This window comes from Sarcophilus harrisii, chromosome 1, assembly GCF_902635505.1.
Source record: "Sarcophilus harrisii chromosome 1, mSarHar1.11, whole genome shotgun sequence".
NCBI classification, from domain to species: Eukaryota; Metazoa; Chordata; class Mammalia; order Dasyuromorphia; family Dasyuridae; genus Sarcophilus; species Sarcophilus harrisii.
This window is the reverse complement of record NC_045426.1, coordinates 202,843,023-202,865,649: the sequence shown is the minus strand read 5'-3', so window position 1 is coordinate 202,865,649 and position 22,627 is coordinate 202,843,023. Positions and strand designations below refer to the sequence as shown.

The following is a 22,627-nucleotide window of genomic DNA, read 5'->3' as shown; positions in this document are numbered from 1 at the left end:
TGGCTCTTGTATTATGTTAATATTTGTGTCAATTTGCTGTACATCTTGAATATAAGACTTTTATTAGGGATACTTTTTTTTTAAAGATTTTTTTTCTTCATTTGACAGCCATTCTTATTCTAACTGTATTGATTTTACTTATGCAAAAGTTCCTTTATTTTATGTACTTGAAGTAGTCTATTTTTGTTTTTTTGATTGGTTTCTCTTGTATGGGTAAACATTCTTTCCCCAGTCATTGCTATGCCATTTTCTAATTTTGTGGGCTAATTAAATCCATTAATATTCAAAGTCATGATTTCTCCATTTATTTTTCCTCTATCAAATTTTGTTATGGATCTTTAAATTTTTTAAATCAGCATTTGTTATCTTTACTTTGTTTTTCTTGGGATAATGCACTAACCTCTAACTACTAGTTCAGGCTTAAATTTTGTTCTTTTTTTCTCCCTATTGATATGAACCCTAAGTATCTTCACTTTTTTAAAGCTTAAAACAACACTCATCCTAACTCTACATTCTTCTCTTACTGAAGTCAGTTCATTCTTCTTCTATTTCCTTATTTCCTCACTTGATTCTATATTTTTTCAAGCACTTGATTCTTACAATTTTTATATCTCCTTTTGCTCAGTGTAGGCAAGCAGAGTCCTCTTCTAGTTCCATCCAGCTCTTTTTCTCATTGGCCTTTTCTTAAGGTACTGTTTTAAAGAAATATTAAGTACTGTCCTGTTAGTCCCCTTTCATTCATTATCATACTTTATCCTGATCACCAAAACCTATAACTAATCTTTTTCTTAGTGATAACAAAGTAATCACAGAAAAAGCTTCTCCAAGCACCAAAATTTTTAGAATGCAAACACTTTACCTAGCCTTTTCAAAATACTGAAACTTATTTTTTTAAAGTTTATTTTGTCTTTTATGTTTGCTTTATAGTAATTCTGTTCATCTTTGCTTTTCTCAAAAGGAATGGTTGGAAAGTTATTCCTTCAATTTATTACTTAAGTTACTTTCTACTTCCTTATTTGATTTGTTTACTGCATAAATGTTTCCTTTTGAAGGATGGTACAAACTATTTTTGTTTTGCTGTTGGAGTATGTCATATTTCAGTAATTTAGATTGTTTTCTTTCAATAAATGGACTGTCTCCTGAGCATTTGTGAGATTTCCTCCCTTACCCTATTTCCTCTTTGATTTGGAAAATAGAGTAGAATGGCTGTATTTCAGGATAATGTAAATCTGAGATTTCTCTCTACTGGTACCCAGTGGAGCCAATTAAACTCATCTTTGACCTTTTGTTCCAGTGATTTCAGGCATTTTTTTTGGTTTAAGTACCAAATTTCCAAAGTTATGAAAGTTACTTTAGTTTCCAGTAGTTTATATAGTCTTACCATATTTCTCTGAATTCTTTATGTTTATCCTTTTTGTATAAAAAAGTAATATTATCTTATTCATGTTCCTTGATTTGCTTATCTAGCCAGAGAAGCTTTCTGTTTGGCTATCTTCTTTTATCATCATATATTTCCTTGATGATATTCCTTATAGCACTTCTTATGCCTTAGATTACCATTGAAAATATGCTACATACTACCTAAACCTGCATACAGGCTATGTACATATATGAGAAATTTATTTTTGATACATCATTTTATAGTTATAACATTATTAAATCTTCTTAGTTCTCACATGTGCTTTATATTTTATATAAGTATATTTCAAGGGGATGCCCACGAAGAATAGATAGGATCTCCTGGTCTAAAGTTTTTCAGGTAAATTCATTGCAAGAAAGATGAGAAGCACAAAAATTGAAATTAAGAAAACACACAAAAAAAACCAGTTCCAGTGAGGGAGAAAAATAGTATATGTCATAATAATAATAGTTCACATTTATGCTGAACTTTTTATTTTATAGTGCACTTTTATCTATATAATATTATTTGAGCCTCATAAAACACTGTGAAGTAGGGATTATTACTGACTCCATTTTACATATGAGGGAAGTGAATTGCTTAGGATCACACAGCTAGTATGTCTCTGAGAAAGGATTCATACTCAGCTTTAACTACTCCATGTCCAGCACGCTATCTACTACACCACCTTATTACCTGAAGAGAATGATGTGAATACCCACATCTGACTTAAAATTTTTAAAGATAGATTTTTGGAAGGTATTATCCAGGGTAAACTAGATTAAATTAATCATCTAAATTCATTAAATACTAGTGAAGTGCCAGGAATTCAAAGGCAAAAGTGAAACAGTCTCTGCCTTTTTACTTTCTAAACAGAAACTATTTAATATATACATACTGGCACAGGGTCTACCTTGTTAATTTTTATTTGATAAAATACTATGAAACAATTTAAAGTCATTTAACAGTTAACAAAAATACTTTTACACAGCCATAGTAGGAGAGGGATATTCAGAAAAGATAAGACACTGGAGGTATTTTCATTTTATTCAGGGAAATGAAACTTCCTTATCCAAGTTATCAACTCACCCTCCAAGCACTGGCATGGCCCTGGAATTCCTCATGGCTTCTTTGTATTTAAACAACCAGCAAATGTCAACGTCTGTAATCTTTTGTCCTCTGATCCAGCCAAGACTTGAGGATGTTCTCAATAACTTTTAAGAAAAATTGCCTAATTTGTTATGGGGGAAGGAGAGGGATTGGTAGATTGCTTTTATCAGAAATCTGTACAAACATATACAAAATTAATTTCTTTCTGCCAAAAACAATGTACTTGGCCCTTGGAAGTATGGAGCAAGAATGGTTATAGGGAATTGATACTCAAGATAAAGAAAGAGAAAATAAAAAATCATCAAGTTTCTATTAATGAGTGCAAGTATGGTCCACATGAACTAAATACTCAGCTAATAAAAAAAGGGAGATGGGATGAGCCACTGACAGTGATCATTGAAAGGTTGTGGAAATTGGGAATCACAAGGCTGGAGAAGGGCTTTATTTTCAAAATGGAAAAAAGGATGAAATCCTTAAACTGTAGAACACTGAGCTTGACTTTGATTTCTGACAAAATTCTAGAATCTGTGTTTTTATTAGGAAGCATCTACAGTAATGGTCTCCAAATTTTTTTTTAATCTCACATCACTGTTAGTAAAATGTTTTTCATTAGGTACCCCTTTTTATATATATATATATATATATATATATGTGTGTGTGTATATAATATATATATGTATTATATGTGTAGATTTACATATTTTACACTATTGAATTTTATATTTTATATAAAAATAAATACATTAAAATAATATGCACTTTCTCAGAACATAAAAATAATTTAAAAAGATAAAAGATGAAATAAACTGTTTGAAATAGTTTAAATTTTATTTAATAACTGTACAAGATTTTTTTTACTCGGAAATTGAATAAAAACCTTTGTTAACTTTTAATATGCACCAGTATCTGGTTCTAACATATTTTTCCATTTTCAGCTTCCATTTTCCTCCTTCTATACTCTATAATTTAAACTGAGCACCTCTCTTTTCCTCATAGGAGTTTATCTCCTGTTACTGTGTCTTTTTACTTTGTTATTCCCCATACTTGGAAAGAATGCCTATCCTTTTCCACATGACTCTTTTCTTCAGGACAAACTCAAGCACCATCTTATATCTGAAGCTTTTGTTAGTGCTTTCTCAAACCACCTTATGTACTATCTAACTACTTTGTATTGATTTGCATTGATTCTCTCTATATTTATTTTATGTACACACACACACACACACACACACACACACACACACACACAACTTTAATTCCTTCCATTAGAATGTATGCTTCCTATAAGTAAAGCAATCTCCTGTAAGTAAGGATTGTTTTAAATCTTTATGTTTGCATTGCCAGAGCCTACCACTCATAGAAAGTGCTTCATGTGTCCCTACTAATTGCTTTTTAAAGCTATATGATTTATAAAGTTTTTTCATATTTCTTTTTGACACGACTATACTTTTTTTTGTTTTGGCTGAGGCAGTTGGGGTTAAGTGACTTGCCCCAGGATCACACAGCCAGTGTGTCTAAGACCAGATTTGAACTCAGGTCATCCTGAATTCAGGGCTGGTGCTTTAGCCACTGTGCCAGTTAGCTGCCTTGGTGACTATACTCTTTAGCATAATTGTTTTTAATTCATTTATGTTTCTTTTATTCTCTCTTAGTATTGTGCTTCTGCTGAGCCAGAAACAGGCACTAGAAGAACTAAAACAGTCAGTCCAGCAGTTAAGATGTGCTGAGGCAAAGTTCACAGCACAAAAAGAACTCCTTGAACAAAAGGTGCAAGAGAATGATGGAAAAGAGCCACCTCCTGTCTTCAATTATGAAGAAGATGCTAGATCTGTTACATCTATGGTAAGTGAACAGTGGTCCACACTGGTAATAACTAGAGAAGGTTGTTGCTAAGGGTATTGGGGGGGGTGCTCTTAGTATATCAGTTAATATTTGTTAAAGTAACAATTATGCTAGAATATAGATATTTTGCAAAATCAAACTTAATGTAAAACTGAATACTAGGAATTCCCAGATGAGGAAGTTCACCTTATCTATGGAGGTTGTCAATTTTTCTATAACTGAACTTTTGTAGAAATTTACCTAGAGTCCTGAAATATTACTAGATTTGCCCAGAGTTATGCAACTGTATCATGTGTAGGAAGCAGAAAGTGAATGTGGATCTTTTTGGTTTTGAAGCTGGCTCTATCTGGTAAGCCATACTACTTCTCAATGCATATTTTATACTTATATTTTCCTTTCTTGGTATCCTTCACTTTTTCTGTAGACTATGAAATACTTAATATAAGAATAACTTTAATTGGCAGTACTGGAACTTGTGTTTAAATAGTTAGTTGGCATGTATTTACATTGTTTTACAGTAATGTTTTCTCTTATGAACACCAAAATTGTGAGTTTTAAACATATATAGTAAAACAAAACAACTTAGTCTGTTGATCCTATGCAAAAAAAGCAAAAACAGAAAAACAACCCAAACAGTTCAGTCCATACTGTAAATCCATCACAGTTCAGAGTTATTAAGGCTTTCATAGTAGATTGTGTTTACAAGATTATATTCCTTTATCTGAGGAATTTGCCACAAAGTTTTTTTTCTTTCTTTGCTTATATCTTTTATAATTTTAGTTGAAATGTTTTTGTTTGTGCAAAATTGTTTACATTTTACATAATCAGATTTTTATATTTTACATTTTTTGACTTATTCCTTGTTTGGTCATGAACCATAGATTTGACAGGTAATTTCTTTCTTGTTCCTCTATTATTTTTGTGATACACTCTTTTTTTTTTAAATAATAGCTTTTTATTTTTAAAATACATGTAAAGATAGTTTTCAACACTTCTCATTGCAAAATCTTGTATTCTAAATTTTTCTCCCTTCTCTCCCCTCCAGACACTAAGTTATCCAGTACAGGTTAAATATATGTAATTGTTTTAAACATATTTTCACATTTATGTGATATCATTCTATATGTTTAAGTCATAAAATTATTTAGAAGTTGTCCTGGTATATGGTATGAGATATTGGCTTATACTTAGTTTTTGCCAGACTGCTTTTCAATTTTCTCAGAATTAGGGAAAGCCTGTGAATTAGGATAAGAAGGTCCTATACCGAGCCACTCTTATACTCACACGGAGGTATTATAGCAAGGACACATAGAAGCTAGCAGCATTTATGATGACAATTTTGATATTCTTATTAAAACAGTGAGTTCTTGCCCTAATACCTGAGATCTTTGGATTTATTGATCACTAAGCTACTGTAGTAATTTACTTCTGTGTTTTATTTTTCTCATTTGTTCCACTGATCCCTTCTCAGTTTCTTTACCACTACCAATTTGTATTGATGTTGCTTTTTAGTTTAGTTTAGGTTTAGATCTATAATGTAAGTCCTCCTTTGTACTTCTCCCACCCCAATTTATTCTTTATTCTTGATCATTTGTTCCCACTGCAAAATACAGTGCATTTTATTTTATTTTTTCAAGTTTTGGGGAGTAATCCTTTGGTAGTTTATTGGTATGGTACTCAGTTAATAAATTAACTTACATTTAGTATTATCCCTTTCATTATAATACCTTGGTCTGCTCATATTTAATATTTCTTTGATTACTTAGATCTTTATTTGTATAGAATGTTTTATGATTGTATTTATACAATTCCTATATGTATCTTGGCAGATAGACTTCCATGTATTTTATACAACATGTAGTTCTTTTAAAATGGATAGTTTGTCTCTTTCTAGTAGATTTTGTAGATATACAGAAATGCAGATTTATGTGGGGTTTATTTTATATCCTGCAACTTTGCTGAAGTTATTGTTTCAGTTAACTCCCTAGAGTTCTTTAAATAAACTATCATATCACTTACAAAAAAGCTAATTTGCTTTTTTTCATTGTCCATGCTTATTCCCTCAGAATCTTACTTTGGTTTTATTATTATACTTAATATTCTAGTACTATGCTTTATCTAAATAGCATCAACTAACATAATTATTTCATTTAATTCTGTTCTGCTTAATTCACCAATCAAATAACAATAAATTGAATAAGAGTTGATTAATTGGCATTGAGTAAATTGTGAGAGATGTATTTTCTGTTTTGTTGGTATAGTCATGCTTTTTGAGAGGACCATAATTACTTTGTTGATATCATATAATTTGTAAAATTTACATTAATTTCAAATGTTTAAAGAATAAGCAAAATATGACTTTGTATAAGTCATATTATAGCTGTGTTTTTGAGGGAAAGGAGATTTTTCAAAGTAAATCTTTTTAACTGCTATGCAGCCCTTTAAAAATTTTGAAATGATTATAAAATTTGAAGAAAAATATTCCATGGCATTATATCTACAGAGGTTATTTCATTTGTTTCATGACTTTAGAAGTATATTGTAGGTTTTTATATATATATACATAAACACACACACACACACACATAAAGAATACACACACACACACACACACACATATAAAGAATTTTAACACTGAAAACTTTCAGCATTATTATGATTGTGACCACATTTTATATCTTATTTTAGGATTCAGTAGTTCTTTGTTCTGTGTTGTGTTGTAATCTATTAATTGTTGAAAAAAATAATAATATATGGTGCTAAATGTAATAAAGGGAAAATGAAAAACCTTATTCTTTTAAGAGTGAGATATAATAATTGGGGATTAGAGAGTAAGCAACTTTAACTAGTTGCAGGAATAATGTCAGAGTCTGAAAAAGTAGATTGGGGCTAGTTATATAAGGCTTTAAAAACTAAACAAATGTTCATTTTTGATCTTGGAGGCGATGAGAGCAACTGGAATTGATTGAGAAGGTTAATGATATGTTAAATTCATAATTTACAGAAAATCACTTTGGAATAGTATTGATAAGAGAGAATAAATCCAAATAAATACTAAGTAATGAAATATTATATAGTTTGGAAGTGAGAGAATACCAAGTTAGGGGGAAATCAAGCAAAGCTCCATATAGAAAATGATTCTAGAATTGCATCATAAAAAAAAAAAGATTCAGTGATATGGATGTCAGTAAGGAGTGTATTACATTTGTTAATAATAGCCAGTGGAAAGTTATAAATATAGCATGTTTAGAAATGGGAGAGATTTCAATTTAAAAAATCAATTTGAAGCAATTTATTATCCCATCATTCTATTGGTAATAATGCAGACTGATTAAGTTATTTAAGATTTGTCTCATTGACATGAAACACTGTCAGTATTTATAAAGAAAACTTTATGTTTAATTTTGTATCATGACTACATTTAGTTTGAATATTAAAAGCGAAACATATAATTTCCTTCTGTTTTAAGAAGTATTTTTACATGATATTAATGCTATATTGCTTATGCAGATTAAATTTAAAAATAATAAAATTTGTACAAAACTGTAGAGATTAGAAACCTATGGTATATAAGACTTGAATATAATGGACCACAACACAAAATTAATAGTTTCAGAGTTCCTGGTTTTGTAGAATAGATAATGTAGGAGCATATAAACTGGGCCTGAACTAGTAATGTTGAAGTACATTCCTTTGTAGTTCAGTTAAATAGGAAGGATGATGAATGATTATTAAGCCATGTTTAATCTGACATATATTTGCAAAAGAAGTAGAGCATAAAGCCAATTTAAAGAAAATTTGACTAGATTTCCAGCATTCATACTGAAGACAATTAATGGTAAAAATGGAAAGAGGACAATAAACTGAAGAAAAAGGGAAGATTTGTAAGAAGTTCATGTAATAAACATTTTTCTCCATCAAAAATTGTGGAACTGCCACCCTTGGATCTAGTAGATATGCTTACAGAAAAGTAGAGATAACACTAAAGAGACCAAAGATAGAAAAAAAAAAAACACCTGGACTGGATCAAGCACATATAGAAGATATCCACACTGGAGGCAACACAATTGTGAAGATACATGAAGAGAAGTACAATATTAACAGTGTAGGGAAAAGCCCTCATATATATAGATATATATATATATTTTTTTTAATTATAGCTTTTTATTTACAAGATATATGCATAGGTAATTTTTCAGCATTGACATTTGCAAATCCTTTTGTTCCAACTTTTTCCCTCCTCTTTTCCCCTACCCCTTCTCCCAGATGGCAGATTGACCAATACATGTTAAATATGCTAAAGTATAAGTTAAATGCAATATATGTATACATGTCCAAACAGTTATTATTTTGCTGTACAAAAAAAATTGGAGTTTGAATAGTGTACAATTAGCCTGTGAAGGAAATCAAAAGTGCAGGGAGATAAAAATAGAGGGATTGTGAGTTCTATGTAGTGGTTCATAGTCATCTCCCAGAGTTCTTTTTCTGGGTGTAGCTGGTTCATTACTGCTCTATTGGAATTGTTTGGTTCATCTCATTGCTGAAGATGGCCAGGTCCATCAGAATTGATCATCATATGGTATTGTTGTTGAAGTATATAATAACCTCCTGGTTCTGTTCATTTCACTCAGCATCAGTTCATGTAAGTCTCTCCAGGCCTTTCTGAAATCATCCTGCTGGTCATTTCTTACAGAATAATAATATTCTATAACATTCATATACCACAATTTATTCAGCCATTCTCCCATTGATGGGCATCCACTCAGTTTCCAGTTTCTGGACACTACAAAGAAGCCTCATATTTTTTAACTACAAGATAAGATTCCCAAGAGATCATCACTTCTGTCCTATATTTTTATATTATTTTTATAGAAATTAAAGGTCTCTTAGATGGGTGTTTTAGTAGGGAATAAGTGAGTTTTCACAAATAATGTTCTATATGCACCGAATGGAAAGATGTGGTGAATAGATGATATCACTGTATTTATTTTATTTTGCTTATCATAAACATTTAGACTGGGAGACCAAAATTATATTGTTTTTATAGCTATTTATTTTTTCAAATAAATGCAAAGATAGTTTTCAACATTGCAAAATCTTTTATTCCAAAATTTTCTCTCTCCCCTAGAATGGTAGTAATCCAATATAAGTAAAACGTGCAATTCTTCTAAACTTATTTCCATATTTATCAGGTTGCACAAGAAAAATCAGATCAAAAAGGGGAAAAAAACAAGAAAGAAAAAAACCCAAGCAAACAAATAATAATAACAAAAAGGTGAAAATGCTATGCTTAGATCCACATTCATTCTCCATAGTTGTCTCTCTGGATGCAGATTGTTCTTTCCATCACAAGTCTATTGTAATTTCCTTGACTCATCTCATTATCGAAAAGAGCCAAGTCCATCACAGTTGATCATCACATAATTTTGTTGTTAATGTGTGCAAAATTCTCTTCATTCTACTCACTTCACTAAGCATCAATTCATGTAAGTCTTTTCAGGCTTTTCTGAAATCAATTATAAACTCTTTTTCAAGGTTTCTCCCACTCAAGATTCCTTCAAAAATATAAAACAGAGATAGACCTCTTCTGCAAACTTCTGATCATAAAAATCACATGAACCATAAAACATGGAGGTATGCTTCAGTGTTAGCCATTGTTGTGGAGGAGATCCCAGTCACACTTCAACTTCATTATGTTTGTTCATGGAGAAATCCTTAGATTGTCCTTTTTAAAAATGAAATTGTACTAATTCCATCAAGCCCCAAAACATGGCAGAGACATTTGATGGAAATTTGTAAAGATTCAAATGAGTTTGGGCTGCTCATTCACTTAGGAAGGACTGTTTTCAACCTTCTTTTTTGTAGATCATTTGTACTTTATCCATTGGTATTAAAGCCCATTAAGTGGACTTAGTGGATAGAATGAGGGACCTGGTTTCAAATCTGAATTCTAATCTGATCTCAAATATTTATTAATTCTCTGACCTCTGTTTGCCATGGAGGGAGCTATGTGGCTCAGTGGTTAGAGTTCTGGGCCTGGAGTCAGGAAGATTTGAGTTCAAAAGTGTCCTCAAACACTTCTATTTGACCCTACAAATTTTTTTTTTTTTTTTTTAGAATAAGAATGATTTCTGTAGTATAGTTTCACAATGGTGTGTGTATGTACATTTGGTAAACTACAAGTTTGGTAGATAACTGCTATTGAATGTGTGTGTATCTCCCAAATCTTATAAGTAACAGATAAGCACTTTATGATGCCCTTGGTTTGATTGATAGTTTCTTTTTATTATAAGCTTTGGTAACTGAAAACCAGTAAGAACTCAAATGTAACTTGTAAATACCTTTAGTCAGGACCAGTCTGCCCTCAGTCTGATTCACCTAGGGCAGACTCCTGTGTTCTTTGTACCTGAAAATGTAAGCATTCTCTATTCATTCCAGAGCAGGGGTAATTGATGGAGATTTGCCAGAATGCTATCTTGGAGGGAACCTTGTCATGAGCAATAAGACATGTTTACTGATACTTTTAGGAATCAGGTTGATAGATCTTATTAGGCTTGATGTTATCATCAAATAGTCTATAAAGGTTTGTCGTTTTTTGTTGTTGCATGCATCTACTAGATAAATGTTTATCAATATTGAATGTATGCCTTATTAGTGTGTTGTCAGTTCTTATAAGCATACATATGATTTCATGACTGCCCTAAATTACATTTCCCTCTTACCTTTCTAGTCTTATTACAATTTGTAATATGTATTCTGAGATACAGACACTAGCCTGTTTGTTGTTCCTTGAATTGCTCTCTTCAAAGTTAGCAAAGATCTCCTAATTGCCAAACCTAGTAGCCTTTTCTCAGTCTTCTGTAACTTTTAAAATTTCTCATTCATACCCTTTTCTATCTAAGTTTTGTTTCACTGTTTTTTCCTGGTTCTTAGGCCTGCCTGACTGGTCTTGGTCCTTTCCATCCAGGATATATCTGTTAACCAGAATTACCTTTATGTTATGAACCTTGACATCCAAAACAGCTAATTAGGTAGTTATCAAAATCAGGGTTTGAATATCCCACTCTCAGAAGGGCACTTTAGAGAGCATCTTTCCCTTCTGTGAAAACAGTCCTGCTCTTGTGACCTTCTCAGCTTATTTGACTCATATCTGAGTTTTACTCTGTATATATTTGAATTGTATATCAAATATTCCTCTTTCTTCACTTCTCTTTTTCCTCTTCTCATTCCTCTTTCCCTTTCCTGGTCAATTGCCAATCAAATTAGCCTTGAACTGATCTCTGGTCTTAATTTTATACATTATTCTTGGCATCATTGAGGGGCTCTTTTCCCTTCTTTCTGGCTGGTTCATGGGCCTTTCCTAGAATGTTAATTGGATTTCCAGATAAGTTCTTAACCTATTGACAGTAGCACCTATATAAAGGGAGTGTCACTGTGAACCCTACCATAGAAAACAAAAGACAAGAGGAGAATCTTATGTCTTTCTCTTATGCCAGAGAATAGTCACAGCATATTAGCAGAATGTTCAATAAGGATATGCATTGAGGATACCTGATATTGATTGAACTGAGTGAAGTTTCCTTTTATAAAGTGATCATTAAAGTCTGCTTTCACTCGGAAGAAAGAGCCTGGAACTTCTTGTAGCTATTGTGTACTCAGGTGACTAGTAAACAGTGTCATTAGTTTGAGCCTTCAGTATCCTGAGTCGATCAAGTTTCAAGGATTGTTTTAATCCCTATTAAGGAAAAAATAATAATCGTAACTCATGGGAGAACAGCGTAAGATTTTACTTCTAGAGCAGGGCTTCTTGAAGTTTTCCCACCCATGACCCCTTTTCACCAAGAAATTTTACTTGATTCTACGTATATAGTTATATAAAATGTAGGCATATATTGATATACAAGATAAAAAAAATTGGTATAAGTACACCAGTAAAACTTTAGCTGATAATAAATAATAATTTCATGACCCTGATCTTGTTATGAGACCTCATGGAGTCACAAACCCCAGTTTAAGAAGTTGGGTTCTAGAGGACCTTTCACCACTTTTATGACTTTAGAGTTAATACTGATCTATTTAGTTTTCAAGTATAATTCAAGTATTCAAGAAGTCTGATTTAGGCAGCCTGAAAGATGGGAAAGAAAAGCTTTAAAAGGAGGAAAAACAAAACAATGTATCTCTGTTCCCTTAAGGAGTGACAATATAGGAAAATTACAGTTAGAAACTTCACATTCTTCTGTGGCTCCCTACTTCTTCTACTTTGGAATGGTTAAATCCTGGGTCTAAATAATCATGTCCATGTGGTAATGTTAATTTCTTGCAGTTTCCAATTTGTCTCTCAATGTAAAGAAGTGACCATATGCAAAAGTATCACTTAGACCAAAGATAATGACCCTTCCTGCAATTTTACTGGTTTTTATCATGGATCAAGGATGTTCCCTGGGCTTCTGACCCAGACCTCCTCCTTCTTGGGAGTGGGAATAAAAAAATCTTAACTCTATGAGATGCTTCTGAGAGACTATCCTACTTCTTCTATTGGGGCTGGACACTTTAACTTCTCTGTTGACTGAAAGCATATTCCCTTCAAATAATTTCACCCTTTTGTCTTCCAAGCCCTCCTACAGGGGACAGTAGTATGTGATCACTAGGTGTTGTAGTACCAGCCCATTTACATAGAGGGGCTAATTACTTTATGTGTGTTTGTTTCTTTTATTTTTTTCTGGTTATGCATGTATATTAACTTTTTAAATACACATTTTCTTTTGAATTATGTTGGGAGAGAAAAATCAGAACAAAAGGGAAAAATCATGGGAGAGGAAAAAACCCCAGAAAAAAGAAGTGAACATAGTATGTGTTGATGTTCATTCAGTCTCCATAATTCTCTTTCTGGGTGCAGATGGCATTTCCTATACAAAGATTATTGTGATTACTTTGGATCACTGAACCACTGAGAAGAACCAAGTCTTTCATAGTTGATCATTGCACAGTCCTGTTGTGTGTGTAATGTATTTCTGGTTCTGCTTGTTTCATTCAGCATCAGTACTAATCACTTCTAGAGTACAGTATATAATGTCATAATGAACTTAGTTTTGCCTGTACTCATTCCAGTGCTCATTCTTTTGACAATGAACCACTTCTGCTAGAGTCTCTTCCTCTGGGTTGAACTTGTGAAACCCGAGTCTGTGTCTTCTAGTCACTAATTCAAAGTCTACTAAGCCTCCTGCCGTTAATTAACTAAAGCCACAACAGTTTCAACAAAGATATACATCGAAGATTTCTGGAATAGATTATTCAGCTGAGCAAAGTTCTTTTACCTGTTGTGTTCTGGCAAGTATCGGAGAGACATCTTTATAGTTGTTTTCCATTTAGGTGACCAGAAATATTGTAAACGTTAGTCTTCTGAGCCAGTCAAGTTTCAACGATGGTTTCATTACTTTAAATGAAAAAACTAGCCTCTCATGGAGGAAGAGAATAGAATATACAATTTGTTCTTTGGGGCACTTGATGTTTTGTTTTTATCATCATACTGTTCTCATTTGGTTTGCTTTTCATGGGGTCAAGAATATTTACTTTCTTGTACTACTCCAGCCTCATCCTCTAGTCTCTACTGCTCTGTTCCTCTCAGCATGACTCTCTTGGATTCTCTTGATACTATTCCTTTTGTTTCTATCTCCAGGGCTAGCTAGGCCGTCTGAACTTTAATCTGCTAAGGTTAAATGGCTAAAGATTCTCCTTTATAATAGAAGTAGATAGTACTACCCTCATCTAATAAATGCCAGGAAGAATCCCAGCAGACTATCATTTGGTCTTTATTTTTCAAATTCTGCATCTGAGATAACAGTCAAAGCCTTCAGTTACAGATGACACATCAACTAAGGAGTCTGACAATCTTATGATTTTTCCATGTTTCTTCCAGCATAATGAAATTCTATTACAGATATTGCAAGATGATAAACTCAGGCCTAGAAGGGACAAATATTTACCATTTACATAGTGCTTTGAGGATTACAAAGTGCTTTACAAATAACTTATTTTAGCTTTACAACAATTCCAGAAGGTACTTGCTTTTATTAGCTACATTTGACAAATGAAGAAACTGATGTAGACAGAAATGTAGTGAATTGTCCAGGACTAGAAGATAGAAAAGTGCCTGAGATATGATTTGAACTCAATTCTTCTTGATTACAACACTTTCTCTACTGCACAGTCTTAATGCATGTCTGCCCACAGCAAAAACCTAAATATTTTACATTGTATTTTGGCCACAGAAATCTTCATCTTCTCTACAAATTAAATATGAATATTAAGTATAAAATTACTTCTTTGGAGAGAGCAAGGTAAACAGCAGTTTCTTAAGAATTGATGCTAGAGTCAATTTTGTTTATTTTTTTTAAGCAATAAATGAAGTAAATGATTAAGGGAAGGAAAGAGTATAGTAGAAACTTCAAATTGATTAATACTAAACTTTTCTTTATAGAAAAGAATGATGAAGATAAAATTTTTAAAAATCTTATAAATGTCTATGAGGTCATAAAATTTGAAGAGGAGTTTTAATTTGGAGAAATGCAAATAGTAAGTGTGATAACGGTCTGAAGGTTTCAATGGACTTCAAGGTCAATATAAGTAAACAGTGCTATATAGTGCACTCTTAAGTTTTATCAAGAAATGAATAGTAAGAAAGAGATGAGAGATAAAGTGTCATGTGTATTTGTCTGGGTTATAGAGCGCAAAAGGGAAACTAACATACAGTGAAACCAGGCTGTGATAGAATGTCTTGTAGGTATTTCAAACTCAATGTGCCCCAAATGGGCTCATTATATTTATCTCCTAAACCATCCCTTTGTTATCCTTCTAATAAGCTGTATCTTCAAGCTAATATTTACCCTCAATTCTTCCCTCTAATTGATTGCTACCTCATGTCTCTTTCACCTCTACAAGATCATGTCCAGATTTTTGTAATCCCATTGGGATTTATTTTCTTGGCAAAGATACAAGAATGGTTTGCTCTTTCTTTCTCTGACTTGTTTTATAGATGAGGAAACTGAGGCAAACAGGGTTAAAGGACTTGTCCACAGTCACACAGCTATTAAGTGAGACAAAATTTAAACTCAGGAAGCTCTCAGGAGGACTGGGTTCAAATCTGGCTGTGTGATCCTGAGCAAATTACTTAACCCCTTTTTGCCTCAGTTTCCTCATCTGTGCAATGAGGATATTGATAGCATCCATCCTCCTGGAGTGGGATGAGGATCAAATGAGATACAGGAACCTAGAGAGGCTGTTTGTGGCCTGCTCCTGAGGCCTGGGATGCAGCCTCAACAGCAGGCCCCGCTCAGTCCTCAGGGGGCAGCAGAGGCCAAGCTTAGCCCCGCCCTGGGCCTGCAGGGAGCAGGCCAAATGGCAACTTCCTACAAGTGTGTGAAGTGCGGTAAGTCCCGGGAAAGGGACTCCCTCTTGTGTAGAGCCTGTGCCTTGAAAGAAGCTGAGAAGTCCTTGTTTACCAAAGACTTGGTAAGGGGGTGCAGTGATCCTGGGGGAGGGATTGGGGGTGGGAGAGTGATGGGGAGAGTGGAGGGATAACGGGGAAACAGGGAAGAGGCAGGGCTGGGGAGTAAGGGGAGAGGGGGGCCAGGCAGGAATGTGGGAGGGGCAGCAGAGGGTGATGGGTGACCCCCCTCCATAAAAGCTGTAGCTTCACTGCCCAAACTGACCAGTTGTGAGAAATCCTGCTCCCAACCATAACTCTCAGGCCAGAGTGAAAGAAAAGGGCATTTTCCTCGAACTCTAGCAGTTTTTACCAGTATCCTCACAAACTTAGGATCTTCTCATCTGAGCTAATAGGGAATGGAAAGAGAGAAAGAATAATATAATTCCTTCTCAGAATGAGAAGGCATTGATTTCCTTATATTGTCAAAGAAGTTTTCATATGTCAAGACAATTGAATTGGTTGCTGTGGGGTCTACTAATGTTGCCTTCTTATTTTTCTGTTACTGATAGAATTTATTAGGAACTAAAAATATTAGTGAATTAATTCCTAATATGTACATATGTAATCATTAATTTGTAATATACATTTTGACATAGTGTACATGTTGACTATGTTTTTCATGTGCCTTAATGAACTGATATTTATGGTTTTAGTAGTTTGTGAAATTTGTGGTTTGGTTATTCTTTTTTATAAATTTTAACCTTTTATTCTTTAACTCTAATGAAAGCCGAGAGTTAGAGATGTAGAACAATTCCTGTTTTTTAGATTTTTTATTAATTTTAGTTTGAACTTAAAACATAAAATCTTGTGTTTCTATAACATAGAAATACAGTATACAATAGGATAGAAAGAAAAGATGATTGCATTTGAAACTGCAAATCTGTTATGTACAACTTGCTATTCCTTTTAAAGAAAGTTATGTAACTTTTTTCCTTTTTTCTTCTCTCCCTCTCCTCACTCTAGAGATGGCTACCATCAGACACAAATTTATAAATATAGGTGTATGTCTGTGTGTATGTATACCTGTGTATAATTATTCTATACATGTGCAGCTGTAGCCCTGTGGCAGTATTCTACCCCTGAAATCTTGTGCAAAGATTTCCTCCCCTGAATTAAGTGCTGTGTTCTCTTTCCTCCAGCAATCTGGTTCTAAGATTCTATCTTATCTCTGGGGTTGGTGACAATACTGAGGTCTCTTTGTCTGAGGGCTCATTGTAGTCAGCTCTGTTCTGCTTTTCAGTCCTCTGGGATCTTGATCTTCTTCCACATCCATTACATACTTCTTTCCCTTTGGGTTGAATTTGTGACCCTGTTCTGAAAAAAATGATCTATTTTGGTTACTTTTTAGTTTTCCATTTATGACATGGTCTGATGTTTCTCTGAGATCTTTGTTGGAGTGTTTGTCCAGGGAGTTGGGTTTCATTACTTCACTTCACCATCATGAGCAGTTTGCTTTGATATACACACACACACACACACACACACACACATACCCCACTTTATTTACAAATATTCTTCACCATGGACCCACACTTAACACCATATACCAAGTTAAGATCAAAATGGGTCCATGATTTAGGCATAAAGAACGAGATTATAAATAAATTAGAGGAACATAGTTTATCTCTCAGACCTGTGGGGGAGGAAGAAATTTGTGACCAAAGATGAACTAGAAACCATTATTGATCACAAAATAGAAAATTTTGATTACATCAATTTAAAAAGTCTTTGTACAAACAAAACTAATGCAAACAAGATTAGAAGGGAAGCAACAAACTGGGAAAACATCTTCACAGTTAAAGATTCTGATAAAGGCCTCATTTCCAAATTATATAGAGAATTGACTCTAATATATAAGAAACCAAAGCCATTCTCCAATTGATAAATGGTCAAAGGATATGAACAGACAATTTTCAGATGATGAAATTGAAACTGTTTCCACTCATATGAGTGTTCCAAATCACTATTAATCAGAGAAATGCAAATTAAGACAACTCTGAGATAGCACTACACATCTGTCAGATTGGCTAAGATGACAGGAAAAAATGATGATTGTTGGAGGGGATGTGGGAAAACTGGGACACTGATGCATTGTTGGTGGAATTGTGAACCAATCCAACCATTCTGGAGAGCAATCTGGAATTATGCCCAAAAAGTTATCAAACTGTGCATACCCTTTGATCCAGCAGTGTTACTACTGGGCTTATGCCCCAAGGAGATAATAAAGAAGGAAAAGGGATCTGCATGTGCCAAAATGTTTGTGGCAGCTCTGTTTGTAGTGGCTAGAAACTGGAAAATGAATGGATGCCCTTCAATTGGAGAATGGTTGGGTAAATTGTGGTATATGAATGTTATGGAATATTATTGTTCTGTAAGAAATGACCAGCAAGATGAATACAAAAAGGCTTGGAGAGACTTACATGAACTGATGCTAAGTGAAATGAGCAGAACCAGGAGATCATTATATACTTCAACAACGATACTGTATGAGGATGTATTCTGATGGAAGTGGATTTCTTTGACAAAGAGACCTAATTCAGTTTCAATTGATCAATGATGGACAGAAGCAGCTACACCCAAAGAAAGAAACTGGGAAATGAATGTTAACTGTTTGCATTTTTGTTTTCCTTTCCAGGTTATTTTTACCTTCTGAATCCAATTCTCCCTGTGCAACAAGAGAAATGTTTGTTTCTGCACACATATATTGTATCTAGGATATACTGCAACATATTCAACATATATAGGACTGCTTGCCATCTAGGGGAGAGGGTAGAGGGAGAGAGAGGAAAAAATCAGAACAGAAGTGAGTGCAAGGGATAATGTTGTAAAAAATTATCCTGGCATGGGTTCTGTCAATAAAAAGTTATTACAATAAAAAAAATTTTTAAAAAAATATTCTTCACATATAAAATATATGTAATTACTATATAAAATATAGTAATTCAACTTCTGGAACAGACTTTCAGTCTGAAATCCACTCAAAACATCATGAGACTTGTATGAAAGCCAAATTTATTACAAGAGAAATGGATGTGCATGTGGAACTCAAGGAGTTCACAATCCTTACAAAAGTTTGCATATTTTTGACAGTACAACAAAAGGAAGAGGAGAAAATAGGAAGGGATGAGGCATGGAAGGGGAAAGGTGCAGTAAAGGTGTGTAAAAGGCAAAACCCCTCCCAAAGGAGTACAGCAGAGAGATGGCAAAACTATATTTTTTCTTCTTGGGATTGACAGAACTATAAAAATAGGAGGGTCTGCTTATCTGCAAAGGATTCCAGCTGGATAAGCATTTTCCCAGCCTGGCACAGACTGACTGGCACCTATCTTGCCTCCTAAGGATTATACAGGGAATCCAGCTTGGGATGCAAACAACAAATTATGTCAGTTCAAGGTGGTGATGAGTTTTTTCTTTTATACATGTAGTTTCTCCTGCATGCTTTGAGAAGCATTTCTGGAAAATATGGCTCCTTACTAGTCCTTAACAATCCCATCATTCTAAAACATTTCTATTTTTTTGACATCTTGAAATTTACATAAATATAGGTTATATGATTTTTTTCCCATTGATTTTTCCTTCCACTAAAGTTGCCACATTTCTTTAGCCCTTGAAAGTTGTATGTAGCACATAGTTGTTTAGTAACTAGTTAAGTAACTTATGTGGGATCAAATTTCAAATCTCATCTAGCACTACCTGGTGATCTAGTGAGATTTGAAATTTGGTCCCACACTAGTATTCTATTTATAATATTATAATTTTTCTAAATCAAAGGTTAATAACAGGGGTCTTGTATCACTGTAAGGAAGACTCTTATAAATGAAATTCCAGATCCATCTAAGTCTTAAAACTGTATGAAAGCTGTAGTGGGAGTCTCTTAGGACCACCTTGATCAATTGATTTCTCTGGTTGATGAAGCTATAGAAGATAAGGGAGAAGTGACAAAGAAAACTAAGGTTTTGATATCTTAAGTTTAAAAAATTTATCTGTACCCTGCTTACCCTTTACACCATGGTCAGTGGGCTGCCCTATTGTTGCCTTATCCATTTCTGTAACTTTCTAGAACAAAATACTCATCATGCCCCTATCTAAACATATGGTTTCCTGCTATTATTCTAATATAAGCTTCTGAAGGTTAGGGAATCTCCATTGATTTTGTGTCCCCCATATTTTGCACATAGTAAGCACTTAATTTTTTTCATTCATTCCTTCATTCACAAAGTATGAACAGTTTCTTCTCTCAAAATTGATGGAGTTTAGGGGTAGCTAGCTACCCCCTATTTGACAAAAATATCAGCAGTATACCTTGTAACTTTTTTTAAAGGAAAGAGACCCCAGGAATGGGACTTTTGTGCAAACTGAATAAAGAGACAGTCCCTTAGATATCAGGAGTTAGTCTTTTGACAGAAAAGTAAAGGAAGTCAAGGCCCTGCAGTTCAGCAGGTATAATCTTAAAGAGGATGGATACAAGTTTATTATTCTCAGATCTTGATTTAAATAAGACATAAGGGAAGAGGAAATTCATAGCACAAAAGTAATACACAATCATATAGTGACTGCCATAACAATGACACCATAGCAACCAACATATTATATACATCATCACCACTCTGAGGAAGCACTAACATCTGAATTCCTTGGCTGGGAAAATTCATGGTCACAGCTCTTCAGAGTCTCAAGTGGGCACTATTGCTAGGCAAGCTTTACTGCTTCCCAGCCAGATCCTCTTTCTACTAAAGGGATTTTATAAGCTGAGAACAAAGAAAGCACTACACTAAGTATTCTCATTTGATACATGACTCTTGAAATGAAAAGTCTTCCACATACAGGATGCTGCATTACAAGAGCCCCACCAAGAAGAATATTTGTTCATTCCTTTAGGAGGACTATGTTTCTTGAAAGAACTGATCAGGTTTCTGGGGGTAAAACAGGCCTGCAATAAAGGGATAATCATTGATTAATGCATAAGAAAGGATGGCTTTCCAATTTTTGTTTTTTCCTATTAGTCCATCAGATACTGCAAACACATTCTAATGCTTTTAGCAAAAAGTTAAGTAAAAGATATGGATGGGACTCAAGATTCTTTACTTACTAGGATTCCTTACAGGTCTTTGAATTTGTTTTTAAAATATTTTGATTACCATATTTTTCAGCATAATTTGTTTCCTTTCCTTACTTATGAATGTTCTTAATATTAAGATAAGTTGAAAACTGAAATTTACTCAACAGAAAGATCAAACTATCTCTTTATCAAATTATCACTAATATTTTAGCAGTTGTGGTGATTTCTAAAAAGCACAATAATGAACAGTAAGATTTGGGGGATCATGCAATAGAAGAAAACATTTCTCTATTTCTTTGTTTTAAAATAATTTTTTTACCTTATCAAAATTCCCTTCTTTTCTATTTCTTTTGAAGTAGTTTTTTTATTTCTCTTAAAATATTGTCAGAATAAAGAATTAAAAAAGAGAACCCTACATCTCTGCAGTTGTTTGGCTTTATGTAACATTGTTAATTTAGTTTATCATCCTTGTAAAGGTTTGCTGGACCCAGGGACATTTAAAAATGGAACAAGACCTGTTATTTCTATGTTCTATTAGTAGTCTTCCTTTCCTTTTTTTTTTTTTTTTTTTCCTTTTCATTTAGACACCAAGCTGAAATTTAGGGCTTTGTAACTTCAACTCATTGCTTCCTTTATCCTAAGGATATTCCATACAACCCTAAGGTCTAGATGAAAGTTAGTTTGGAAAAAAATTTGGAGAATTTAATGTCGATGAATTTTTCTTTTTTAACTTAGAATTTAAGGATATTACAACAATATTCTTATCAAAATGCATCTTTATTGACAACTTTTTTTCTTCCTCCAAATTAGGAAAGGAAAGAAAAGTTATCCAAATTCGAGTCACTTCGGCACTCCATTGCTGGGATGATTCGGTCTCCCAAATCTATGTTGGGCTCTTCATCAGTAAGTAGGATTAACTGTTCTGTGCTTTTGTAAATCTTCCTATCGTTCTAAAAATGAGATGTGATTTTTCATTTTGTTATGCCTCAGTGAGTCACTAGGAGAGGAGTTGATGGAAAATATGTAATTTGTAAACTATACCTACAGAAATTCTCTTTGCTTTAAAGGTACTTGGAGGCCTAATTTGATCAATAGTAGGATCAGTTGCATTGTATGATAATTTAAATCACTTTATGAAATTATGAGTTGGCAAAATATTATCTATATATTAGTAGTTTTTAATGTTATTTTGGTTTTAAAAGTACATCAAGTCTTGTTGATATGTAAATCTATCGTATAAATATAGCTAGTAGAAAAAGAGTTTGCCCCATTTGTAACAGCTCATTGACTGAGGGAATTAAAGAATGTTTTTATCCTACTTCATATGCTTTAAAATTATTTTGTTTATTTTTTAATTCTAAGAAATTAACCATCCATAGTGAAGCTATAACATGGTTTCTCTTGGATTGTTGATCAAATATGCAGTACATAATAAAAATTAATGACTATTCTTTTGAAAACAATTTTGGTTGTAATTACATAATTTTCTACCTAATAAAAGGCATTATGAGTATTTGTTAGTATACATATGAGTAGGTGTCACAGACATGTATGTTAAAAATTTTGCTTTTTAGGAAAATGGATGATCATATTTACAAAAAAGTAGAAATTAAGTTAGTCTAAAAAGCTAGGTAGCAACTTAATAACCCAACTATCTTCTGAATTCACTTGTGTATATAGTGATATCTATCCCAGAGAAGCAGAATGCATTTTTTGCATTCAAGGATGACAG

At 33.4% G+C, this 22,627-nt stretch overlaps 1 protein-coding gene across 11 annotated transcripts in view; it reads left to right on the top strand.

Annotated features, from left to right (window-relative positions):
- The window catches only part of FER (FER tyrosine kinase), a 248,539-nt gene that overhangs the window by 65,227 nt on the left and 160,685 nt on the right, over window positions 1-22,627 (top strand). For all 11 annotated transcript variants that reach the window (XM_031968671.1, XM_031968672.1, XM_031968658.1 and 8 more), the window contains 2 exons: window positions 4,162-4,351; window positions 21,706-21,798. In XM_031968671.1, coding sequence (XP_031824531.1) covers window positions 4,162-4,351; window positions 21,706-21,798 — 283 coding nt within the window. The remainder of the gene's footprint in view (window positions 1-4,161; window positions 4,352-21,705; window positions 21,799-22,627) is intronic.